The 12960-nt window shown below is 37.2% G+C and overlaps 1 protein-coding gene across 3 annotated transcripts in view; it reads right to left on the bottom strand.

Annotated features, from left to right (window-relative positions):
- Window positions 1-8166: 8166 nt before the first annotated feature.
- Window positions 8167-12960, bottom strand: part of LOC127428938 (guanine nucleotide exchange factor VAV2-like) — a 279483-nt gene continuing 274689 nt past the window's right edge. For 2 of the 3 annotated variants that reach the window (XM_051677629.1, XM_051677630.1), the window contains 2 exons: window positions 10583-10737; window positions 8167-10180 (listed from right to left, as the gene is read on the bottom strand). In XM_051677629.1, the coding sequence (XP_051533589.1) occupies window positions 10133-10180; window positions 10583-10737 (203 nt within the window). In that variant the 3' untranslated portion in view covers window positions 8167-10132. Of the gene's footprint in view, window positions 10181-10582; window positions 10738-11050; window positions 11135-12960 lie in introns of all 3 variants that reach the window. The other variant, XM_051677628.1, reaches the window with a different exon arrangement.

The following is a 12960-nucleotide window of genomic DNA, read 5'->3' as shown; positions in this document are numbered from 1 at the left end:
AAATGTAGTTATTGTAACATGATTCCACGACCAGGTTGCGAATGCCACTGAGGCAGACATATAGCAGTCGTCAGAAACAGTAAAAAGGCGACTTAACAAACCAATCAAATTTTACAACATCCTCTCATACAATCTCTTCTCTTGATTTTATTGTAGCTAGGAAAAAAGTAACTTTTTACTTTTTTAATGTGGCTAATTTTTTACTTTCACTCAAGTATGTTTTTTGGCTAGATACTTGGACTTTTAATTGAAAAGAAATTTTCATTCAGTATCCATACTTTCACCTGAGTACTTTTTACACCCCTGCTCAGTACCAACCCTATTCCCAATATCAATTATTACTCTCATCTCTATGAATTTGTTTGCTAAAATTCAAACAAATAAAGTCAGGAGTTGCTTTACAATGCAAAATATATTTATGCAAAATAAAAGGGCACACATTTCCAAATACTCTTCTGGCAATTCAGTGTCAATATGCAGAACAGGAAGTGGATAACTTTCGTCCTTGTGGGGACACATACACGCACAGATTGCTACCCAGAATGCCAAATGGATATTTCCATGGGTACATTGGTGAGCGTGACCCACAGACATGCCTGGGGTTAGAAATCACACAGGACTTCATAATAGTGCCTTTCATTACAGTGACATTCAATTTCATCCAAAAAATGCAATGCTATTGAAATGAATGCTTCCCATACAGCTATTCATTTGTACCCTCTTTTTATTGCGACATACAGTGGTGCAGTGACGTATAATGTACATGTCAGTATTTTTGCACTTTGGCAGAGCATAAGTCGTGTTTCCCCTTGATTGTTATTATAGCTTGAAGTAAAGCCTTAGGAAATGGGGTGAGGGTGTCTATTGTAAATATGAGAGCTGTTTCTAATAATTTCTTGAGAAAATACCGCTTGCACTGTTTGAATTAGAGGAAAAGAACAACAGTGACTTGTACTAAATGGACTGTTTGTGCTTATTTCAGTCATCTTTACATTTTAAAACCACATGTAAGCAAATAAATGTGCTTATTGTGTTTGTATCTCATTAGCATTTCACTTAAATGAACTCATGTGTGGCTCATCATTAACAAAAATCCTTTATTTAACTGCTTAGGATGAAAAAGAGGTCCAGATATTTTCAATTTTGTTGAATTATTAGTAATGAATTCAGCGTTGGAGGGCAACATGACTAACTGAACTCATCTGCAACGGTTCAAATTAATGGAATACTGCCTACTTAATGCATTTAGCAATAGACTCCTCCGTGTATTGAATAATCAATCTGGGAGATGCAATTTAACAGCTGATGTCAGATTAACAGGCAGGGAGGGCAACTTTGCAAGACAACATGATGAACTGACGAAAAAACATGAACTCATGAACTCAACTCATATATACAGACCTGGCAGCACCTGCGCCAACACCAATCCAGAGCATTTAAAGTCCATTCCATCATAGCGTCTTGGTCTGCTGGGATTTAGCCCTGTAGTTGGCTGCCATCAAAACAAGCCATGAGGGAGTGCCAGTTTGGCACAGAGCTCATTCAGTTCTCAATGCATGACTGGGTAGCCATCCATCTGAGATGATTTTCAATGAGTCAGTCACCCTGTGCTGGACCTGCTCCCTGATTTCGTCTCTTATAAGAGAAACATCTAGCAATATGGGCTTCAGAAATGCTTTAATGAAGCACACAGCAATTCCCAGAGAGGTTACTCTTGCATTTCTCAGGAGACTTATTGGAGTCCTCTGTTATATTACATCTAAGTATCAACTTTGTCATCCTATGGGTTTGGATCTACCCTACAGCCACTCTCAACCATCTAAGCAGGCTATGAGCTGTAGGAAACCTCTATCACAATCATGAGGGAGACTAATACAAGCAGTAATAGAGCCCTGACATTTAGAAAGAGAGATTGATGGAAAGATAGACATACAGCAACTGGGAAATATAGTGAGGAAAGGGCAAAGCATGACATTAGATGTAGCGTTGCGGACTGCAATCCTCTTTGCATCAAAATGCCACATCATATTACCATTGTTTCCCAGAAAGCAACATCATCTCCAAACACTTTTGTTTTGATGCACACTGTGGCAGTATAGCCTCAGGGGTGGTGGTGGCACTTTGAGAGCTGTTTCAGTGGAGGTAGATTTATTAACTGTGCTCTTCATGCACACATGAGGCTCAGTTGGTAAATCTGCCGAATATGTATTAGAGTTCAGTTAATCCTCCCTTAGCATTAAAATTAACGAGAGCACATTCATCAGTTTCTACATGCCATTTAAATTATGCCAAGAAATCCTACTACAGAAACATGCATCATATTTCTATCCCAACTACATTCCATACTGTATGTAATATGGCTAATTCAACAAACAGTAGGTTATAATACAGTAAATAAGACATGACAATAAGAAGAGGCTAAGCTTTAAAACATGTTAATTACTGATTATTTCGATAAAGGCTTAGCTTAAAGGACTATTCTGGGCTCAAAACAAGTTCAGCTCAATCAACAGCATTTGTGGCATAATGTTGATTACCACAAAAAATAATTTGGACTTGCCCCTCCTTTTCTTTAAAAAAAAAAAAAAAAAAAAAGAAGAAAATCTGGGTTCCAGTGAGGCACTTACAATGGAAGTGAATGGGGGCAATCCATAAATATGAAAATACTCACTGTTTCAAAAGTATAGCCACAACACCTAAACAATATGCATGTTAACATGATTTTAATGTGATCAAATCGCTTACTAATCTTTTCTGTGTAAAGTTATAGTAAATTTTACAACTTTGTTGCCATGACAATGTAATGTCAACAACAGGGACTAAAAACGGTTCAAGGAACGAAAACGAAAACCAAAAATGATTTTTTTTATTTTTTTTTATTTTATTTTTTTAGCAGAACGTAACCGAAAAACGGCACAAAGTGATTTTCATTTGTTCCGGAGTGAAAACGTTATTTTTAAATGTTGGTAACCGGTTATAACCGATTAATTTTGTTCCAATCATTTTTTCATGAAACTAAAGGGTTTATCACTGTACATTTTTGGAACTACACCACTTCATGTTGCCCCGTAAAAATTAAACATGCTTGGTTGGATGCTAAAGGAAACTGCTGCATCACACATTTCTTTGCCTAATTGTCAGTGGTGAATGCCCTTTTTAACAACTATGTATAATTACTACATATACTCTATATGCACGGTTAATACAGATACAAGGAAAACATTATTTGAGGTAAAAAGTACATTTCTCATTTGTTTCCAGGTCTTCACTGAATTATTGTTAGATATCATGCATATCATAGATATTAAGCCAGACCAGCATGGATGCCCTCCAATCACTACTCTTGCATTCTTTATTGCAAAAGAAATGTACATGTTCGTTTATATTTTAAACTCTTACAAGACAATTCAATGTGCAAATCCCACGATTTGTGTACCTTAAATTAAATGTGCATGTTGAATTAAAGATGACAAGCATTTTATAACAATTTAGTTAGTAGAACAACCTGGTGAGCAGCCTACCCACACAGCAAATATGCCCAGCTAGTCGAAGCGCATCTGAACGGAACAGGACGCAGGGGTCTCGAGGAGCGTTTTAAAAAGTTGAACTATTTTAAGAGGCTGTTCACACCAAACTCGTTTTTCTACAGTATGTAACAATATGTAAACGTGCGCTAGACGGCCGTTTTGGCCGTTGTGTCGCTTCTTGCTGTTTTGTTAGCGTCTCACGCAAGAGGGCCGCGTTTTTTATACGCCGTGTCAAGCTACTGTAAAAAGACCAGGCACCTAAAAATGAAATTTCTCTCATCATTTACTCATCTCCATGCCATCCCAAATGTGTATGTCTTGCTTTGTTCTGCTGAACACAAAGATTTTTAGAAGAATATTTCAGCTCTGTTGGTTCATACAATGCAAGTGAATGGTGGACAGAACTTTGAAGCTCCAAAAAGCACATAAAGGCAGCATAATAGTAATTAATACGACTCAAGTAGTTAAATCTGTCTTCAAAAGTGATATAATAGGTGTGGGTGAGAAACAGGTCCATATTTAAGTACTTTAAAAAATAAAAATTAAAAATTAAAAAAAATCTTTTTATAGTAGATTTATATTAAAAAAGGATTGAAATATTGATCTGTTTCTCACCCACATCTATTATATCACTTTTGAAGACATGGATTAAACCACTGGGATCATATGGATTACTTTATGCTGCTTTTATATGATTTTTGGACCTTCAAAATTCTGGCTACAATTCACTTGCATTGTATGGACCAACAGAGCTGAAATATTCTTCAGCAGAAGAAAGAAAGTCATACACATCTGGAATGTCATGGGGATGAGTAAATGATGAGAGAATTCTCATTTTTTGGGCGAAATATCTATTTAACGCGGGTTTTAAGACGCCTGCGTTCTGCTCTATTTGGTGGGTTGTGTAGCTTTCTTTTTTGTTTGTTTTAGCACAAGAACGCGTTTTTAAAAGTTCAACTTTTAACAGCGTCTTAAAAACGCAACGCTCATTGCGCCTGAGGTGACGCAATGGTCAAAGACGTCCGTCTGACGCTGACGCGCATATGCACGAAGACCAACGATTAAAAAATACTGAATGCAAGTGAGCGCGTTGTGTAAATCAATGCCTCCTAAATTGACTGCTCGCACAGTTTTGGAACCCAGTCAACTGATTAATTGGATTAAGCTTATTCGTAACGTATTAGGGGCCGTTCACACCGAACATCGAACGATAAAAAGCTAGACGAGCGCCACGAATTGAACAGAACGCATGTGTCTCTAGACGCGTTTTAACAGTTGAACTTGACGTTGCGTTTAAAAACGCAGTGACACATTTACATTGAAAAAACCTTTTACGAGAGGTGCCATTTGTGACAAGTTATCTGGAAAGAATGCGCACATTAGCAGGCTGAAACATCGCCGACTTTCTTTAGTTCATTTCAAGACTCGCTTCCTAATGGTACAAATGCACACATTAAACAGCTTACCGGACAAACACAGTGGTAATGTTGAAACTGACAGTCCGGCAGGGTAAATAATTCCTCGGCACCTGTCTGGATATTTTGGTCCATGAGTGTGAGACAGCAGCATGAGATGAGCTCCACCGCTCCAGTGACGCGACTGAATCCCAACAGCCAGGACGCATGAGGATACACGCGAAAATTATTGGGGGAATGAGCACTTTGATAAAAACATTTAGGTGTATTTACACAGACTGTTTAAAGGGATAGTTCACCCAAAAATGAAAATTCTCTCATAATTGACTCACCCTCATGCCATCTCTGCTGAACACAAACAAAGATTTTTAGAAGAATATTTCAGCTCTGTTGGTCCAAACAATGCACGTGAATGGTGGCAAGAACTTTGAAGGTCCAAAAAGCATATAAAGGCAGCATAAAAGTAATCCATATGATCCCATTGGTTAAATCTGTATCTTCAGAAGCAATATGATAGGTGTGGGTGAAAAACAGTTCAATATTAAAGACCTTTTATACTATAAATTCTCATTCCTGACCAGTAGGTGGCGATATGTACACAGAATGTAAATAGCCAAAAATAATAATAATAATAAAAATAAAAAAAAATAAAAAAATAAAAAAAATAAAAATAAAAGAATGTGTAAGTGGTGATTTATAGTAAAAAAAAATAAAATAAAAACTTAAATATTGATCTGTTTCTCACCCACACTTATCATATCTCTTCTGAAGATATAGATTAAACCACTGGATCATATGGATTACTTTTATGCTGCCTTCATGTGCTTTTTGGCCACCATTCACTTGCATTGTGAGGACCTTCAGAACTGAAATATTTTCTAAAAATCTTTGTGTTCATCAGAAAAAGAAAGTCATCTGGGATGGCATGAGGGTAAGATGAGAGAATTTAAATTTTTGGGTGAATTGCTTTAATGCTTCTCAGAGGTGGCATTAACACATTTACACAGCAATCATACTTGCATTAATAATGTTATAACATTAATGTTTTAAATATAAAAGTAACAATATAGAAATGTGAAATGGATGGAAATATTAAATTATACTTTTAAATATAAAAATAAATTATGAAATATATGCTCTACCATAACAACAATGCTTAAGGCTGCTCTGATGCTGCATTTCATTTACACAGAACAAAAGCAGCATCATAACTGCCTTTGATACTCGGGCTGAGGTGGGTCAGAGCAGGCACAATTTAGTCAGGATTTTATGGGGGCATTGCATCTTTACACAGAAGTTTGAGCAGGTACAAAGCAGCCTTAACTTGGCTGTGTAAAGACGCCTTTTGTTACTTAGATCTTATTAACTCTCAACGTAACTATATTAATAATAATAAAGTAAATTCTTGTTGGGTATGACACAAGCTGTTTCCAAAAATCTCTTTACTTTAAACTAGATGTGCCAATGTTAATGCTGGACATCACCCCATATGTCCAAGATGAATCAGATTGACTATTTGTGCCTCACATTTGTTGGGGTTTAGGTATATGTTTCCATTCCTAAGTATTTCACACAGAGAAATGCTCTGTTCCCTTCCTCACTCTTCCAGTAGGTGTTGTTTTTGAGCAGATGTATTAGGGTGGAATTGATCTTGATGGACAGAGCAGATGTGGGATCACGTACTGATAGTAAAAGGCCACACGCCATTAGATCTGAGCTGAAATATTACTGAAAATCCAGCCAGTGTATAATCAGTCTGACAGCAAAATGTTCTTGGTTAAATGAAAAATATTTATCTGAAAATAGTATCAAGTCAGGCGCTTTCTCTATTTTGAAAAAATGTGAAGTAACTTGGCTCCCTCTAGCGGCCATACCAAACACATACATTAGAAAATGTACCATTTGAGTAAGCGATGTCTTGCATTGACTAACTCTCTATGTACACGTTTATATACTTGTTAATAACATTTCACTTTTGTACATCCTTACTGTAAAAAATTAAAAGATACTCAAGGCACTATTTGGGGTTCCTCACATGCCACACCCACAGAACATTCTGGAGATTCTCTACATTCTATCAGTTCTCTGAGAAACGTAACCATTGCTTCCTAAAACTCTCTTGTAGCAACCCCCATCATAAGGGAAATACTTCAAGGCACGACTTGACATGCATTGGGGGTCTCTGGTGAAATCTGCTGTAATAAAAAATAATAATTGCATGAAATAACAACTGTGGCCAACAGATGACTTCAGTGCTCCATGCATTGGCTGATCTCTTCTATAAACTTGTTCTAACAAACTTAATTTCTACTGTAGATATTATCACAAGTTATGCATTGGATATATATTTAGACATTATAAAAAAAAAAAAAAACTATTATTTGTCAAATTGTAACATTTTTTCTAAACCACGTGCTGAAGTGTCAGATTTTGCAATGGTGCTCCAATATGCTGTCAAACATGACAATGCTGACTGTATAACAAAGACAGTTATTATTTTGTTACCTGTCATTTATTTCAAACATTAAACATCAAAATTCTAGCATAAACTTTGTCACACAGGGGTCAGACTCAGACTTCGACCTGTGTGGTATGTTTAGACAGGTTTGTCTACACCTGTGAGAGCCAAATGTCCTCAGTTTAAAAAAAAAAAAAAAAAAAAAAAGCTGTTAAATTGGTCAGATGATGTTGATCTTCAAATCTAGTGATGTGCACACGTTTGTGTGATGGTTAGGATTTGGAATTAGAAAATATTGTTAGCCTGATATGAAATCAATGGAATTCAATGAGAGATCACTAATATAGTCAACAAAAACCCTGTATGTGTGTGTGGGTGTTTTCTGCATTGTGGATGTTTTATAGTCTCACCCCTTCATTTATGTGTGGTTGTGTTCTGCATTGTGTCTGATTTATTGATTTTTATTTGACAAAAACAAAACAAAAATCTCTGTATTTTAGTATTTCCCATTCATTTATGGCCCGGAACATCACAATTTTTTATTTTATTTTTTAACGACCCCATAGACTTATATAATCACGTTCATATTTTTTGGGGTGTTCAAATAGCTAGTGGAGGAAATGTCACTAAGTCTTGTACGACTCAGATAAAGGATACCATTTTTATATTAAATAAAAAATTAGTTTTAAAAAATAAAATAAAAACGGGTCCAAAAAGACACAAACAGCGCACAAGGGTCTTAACACCAATAACAACACCACAAATACACAAAAAAGAAATATTTATTTTCATGATAGACCTCAGTTTGCAAATAACTGACCATTCAAAAAATCTACACAATTTTGTGTTTTTGTTTTAAATCTATTACAGGATCCACGGACAGGAGTTGTAATATCTATGATGACATGCAATGGGTTTTCATCCACTACACAAATTAAGCCCCTCAGCAAATGCTACATTGACCTGAACAGCAGCACTCCATCACTGTGTACAGCGGTACTCGAGACTGGAACCTTATCTTTTATATGAGTCCAACACTCTCTACCTCTGATTACGGCTTCATACTGCCAATTTTTGTTGGCTGGAAAAAGCAAAAGGTGTTTCTCAAAGGACTGTATGAGGGACACATCCACGCATTATGGAGTTTACAGGTAATGTTCAATATAAGACTTTAAGGGACCACTGCTCATAGTGTCAAGGATTTCATTTTGGTACTATTTTGCTTCCAAAGGTAAAAATAAGGACATTGAAAATTGCTAAAATAATTTAATGTCCAGGTCTGCAGTGTGATGTCCTGTTTAAAAAGGTGTCTGGACAGATAAAGTGCACTTGATGGCTGAGGTTCATCAGCAGTGAGTCTTCAACAACAGCAAAGAGAATCCTGCCCTAATTCAGGGAATTTAATATATGTAGCACCAAGTGTCCACCAATCAGTAAGGCAAGATACTGTAATGTGGCAGGCTGCAGATGAGAAAAGTTGTGTCTGGCATGGTAAAAACGTATGTGCTTGTAGAAGATGACAAAAAAAAAAAAAAAGAAAAAACTCACAAAAACCTCTGGGTATTCATGAACATCAGTGCACAGAACAGCATTCAGTTTGAAATTTTGTTTCCCTTTTCCATCCAACTTTGGACCACTGAGAAAGTAGACGTAAAAATGCTTATCACCAAAAATAGCATTCACGGAATATCTTCCTGATACTCTATTGCCCTTCTGCATCCTTTTGATGAAGGTGAAGGTGGCTGTATCTTTCGCAGTCCAAAGCAATTCCTGCTACGACAATCGGCTTTGCAAAGATTGCCGCATCAATTGGACGCTTTCACTTGGCTGCCCTTCGTTACAGTGAGATGGTAAGCAGATCTGGTCATCTGCTCACTCCAGTCCAAAAGAGGTTCAGTCTCTTTTATGGTTATCCACCACCCAGCTCTGGTTGAGACCAGTTTAATGGGTGTACAAGACAGTGAACATGCACTGCTATAGAATGGGGCATTAATGCTGCAGCTATACACAAACCAGACACTGTTGGGAGTGAAGAACACATTTTAAAAGGCATCGTATTTCTGGACAGGGTGGATGCATGAGTGTGTGAGTATGTGCAAGTCTGAGTTCCATCTCTTTACCTCTACCTCTAAAGGCATTACCATTTACTAAGGCAAATTCTCTCTGAAAAGAATTGCAAAGTGCATCTTTTCTTTTCAAATATAATCTTTGCACTGCTGCTGTTGAACAAATGTTCAACACTGCATTTTATTCATAGATTTTCTCTTAATAAATTATATATATATATATATATATATATATATATATATATATATATATATATATATATGTGTGTGTGTGTGTGTGTGTCCCCACCCCCATTATACCCCAGTGGCCAATAACACACTTTACAGGTATTACTGTACAACTTAAAGCCATGCTTGTCCTTTGGCCAGTTCAAGGCAAAGTTCTGCTTCATTCGCAGTTTCTCTCCATAAGCCCCTCTGACACTGAGAATGAACAGACTCGAACGAACGCGCAGGTTTCTTCACAGAGATCACAGACATTCCGAGAAAGGAAAGAAAGCATATTCGTACATGACGAAAGGAGACAGAAGTACAAATATTCATTGTGAAATAAGTTTCCAGCAAAAGATTGTTCCATGAGGTGTTTCCATGGAAACCAAAGAGTCCTCTCAGAGTCCTGTGGATCAGAATGGAATCTAATTGGATGATCTGTGTAACCCCAGATCTTCACTGTACCCCCTCCTCATCGACGTACGTGGAGGGAAACCATCCAATCTAAATGAAGAACATGGACAGATCGGTCATTATTAACAAGTCTAGTTTAAAGGGATAGTTCACCTATAAATACACGTTTGTCATCATTACTCACCTTCATGTTGTTCCAAACCTGTATGACTTTCTTTCCTCCATGGAACACAAATAGAGATATTAGACAGAAAGTTCAACCTCAGTCACCATTCACTGTAATTGCAACTTTCATACAACTTTTTTCATGCTAACATTCTGCCTAACATCTACTTTTGCAATATGTTCCACAGAGGAAAAACAGTGATTCAGTTTTGGAACAACATGAGGGTGAGTAAATGATGACAGAAATGTCATTTTTGGTGAACTATCTCTTTATTATACTGCAAGTCAAGACAGCATTTATTGCTTTTCATTTTCTGGTTGTCTTACTCTGCCGTTGGCCTCTCCTTTCCACCAGCCTTGGTCTCCGCCGATCTTACTGTAGATCTTGACGATGTCCCCCTCTCGCAGAGACAACTCTCTCATGTCTCGAGCTGCAAAGTTGTATCTTGCCACAGCTGTGCTGACCACCCTGGGTGTGAACACTGCACAATGCCACCAGATTACCACATGTAATCCCCAGATTACAATACATGTAAGATGCATCAGAAAGCCATTACATGTGTGGATATTTAATGATATTGGAGTGAGATGTGGATGAATTGCATATTAGAACAAATGGGTGTGATTACTACTCTAGATATCTAGATACAGAATGAACTGTATTCATTTCTGGACCAGGAATGAGAGGATGAGGAAAACAGAACCAGGGGAGGGAGATGATTGGGAGGATGAGCAGATGAAAGTGAACAGAGGATGGATGCATGAAGATGAGATAGAAGCTCAGATCGGGAGTACCTGACCAGAAGGGAGCAGAGCTTTGAGAGAAGTTGAGACCCTGAGGACTTAGGAAGGAGAAGTTGTAGGAAGCACAGGAGGCTGCTGAGACAGGATGGAGAGGGAGAGAGAGAGAGAGAGGGAGAGAGAGAGAGAGAGTGAAAGAGAGAACAAACACAAAACAGAGAATGGAAAAGGAAGAAGGGCACAACAGAGTTAGAGGGGGGAAAAAACAAAACAGAAAAAGGTAAATTAAGTTCAAGGACATGGTCTCCTTAGCAAATAAAAGTAAGGTCAATGTCGGTTCTATGTACTGTTTGTTTCAGAGAGAGAGAGAAAGAGAGAGTATGTGTGCTCGAGAAAAAGTAGCTAGAATTGTCACAGATACAATACAGTATTTAAAGGGCTAGTTCACACAAAATGGTATCATTCCATCCTTGTACTTTCTTCCATGGAACTCAAAAGATGTTTTGCAGAATGTTCCTTATTCCATAATGGGTACTTCGGCTATTAAGTGCCAAAAATAACAAAGCAGCACCACAAAAGTATTTCATATGACTTGTAGGCTATATTCCAAGTGTGATATGATAGTATGATAGTATGAAGCCATATGATAGTTTTGTTTGTGGAACAGACTAAAATTTAAGTCATAATTAAATTAATATTCCAAGTTCAATAGAATTTAAGCTCAATCTACAGCATTTGTGGCCTAATGTTGATTACCACAAAAAATAATTTCCTTTTCTTTAAAAAAAAGCAAAAATTGAAGATACAGGGAGGCACTTTCAATGGATGTAAATGGGGCTAATTTTTAGTGTTAAGGCAGATAATTTTATAAAAGCCTTACATTAATTCTTCTCTTAAAACTCATGTATTATTTGAGCTGTAAAGTTGTTTAAATCATCATTTTTACAGTCATTTTAGGGTTTGTTGACATTGTTGTCATGTTAATGAAGTTGTAAAATTGGATATAACTTTACACAGAAAAGGATAGTAAGCAATTTTATCACACAAAAATGATGGTAACATGCATATTGGTTATGTCTTGTGATTATACTTCTGAAATAGTGAGTATTTTAATGTTTACAGAATGGCCCCATTCACTTCCATTTTAAGTGCCTCACTGGAACCCAGATTTTTGCTTTTTTTTTTTTTTTTTAAAGAAAAGGAGGGACTAGTCGAATTTGTTTTTTGTGGTAATCAATTTTATGCCACAAATGCTGAACTTAACTTGAATTGAACCCAGAATATTCCTTTAGATTTTAATATGGTGCATCAAGATGTGTAGCACAAGGTTTAATGTCAGTGAGGTCAAACGTCATTGGTTCTTGGGTGTCTTTTCGTTGAAGCCAAAATTAGCATGACATGTCTTGATGTGCCACATCTATATTCAGTGAGATTCTGACCACTTTTATGATGTTTTTATATGGTGTTTTGTTTGTCATTTTTGGACTTCGACAGTCCCAGACCCCATTATAAAAATTAGCACTCTAGACCAAGGGTCTTCAACAGGGGGTCCGCAACCCTAAGGGGGTCTGCGGTGGTACCGCAGAGGGTCTGAAAATTATTGTTTGATCCATCACTGGCATTTGTAATAATCATTCAGAGAGAGAGAGAAAGAGAGAGAGAGAGTATGTATGTATGTATTTTGTTTGGTTAGAAGTCCATCGACATGTTGAGGTCCCTCGCACCTGCATGCCAAATCTTCCTCTTGCAGTAATCCTTCCTCATATTTGGGCATTCGGTTATGAACGGAATTGAGTGTGACGAAAATGCTCTAGTCAACAGAAGTGTGCATTGCACACAAACCATTTGCTCGTTACGAGTCACTCATAGCGCGATCAGGTCAGGTCAGATCAGGTTCAGCAGCTCTGCAGTAGAGGGTCGTGTAAGTAAACGTGTCTGCTTTGCGTTGGTTGCGTTGTGCGGTT

The sequence above is a fragment of the Myxocyprinus asiaticus genome, chromosome 38, assembly GCF_019703515.2.
Source record: "Myxocyprinus asiaticus isolate MX2 ecotype Aquarium Trade chromosome 38, UBuf_Myxa_2, whole genome shotgun sequence".
In the NCBI taxonomy this organism is placed as follows: Eukaryota; Metazoa; Chordata; class Actinopteri; order Cypriniformes; family Catostomidae; genus Myxocyprinus; species Myxocyprinus asiaticus.
Note: the sequence above shows the minus strand (reverse complement) of the source record. Positions and strands in the feature narration are given on the sequence as shown.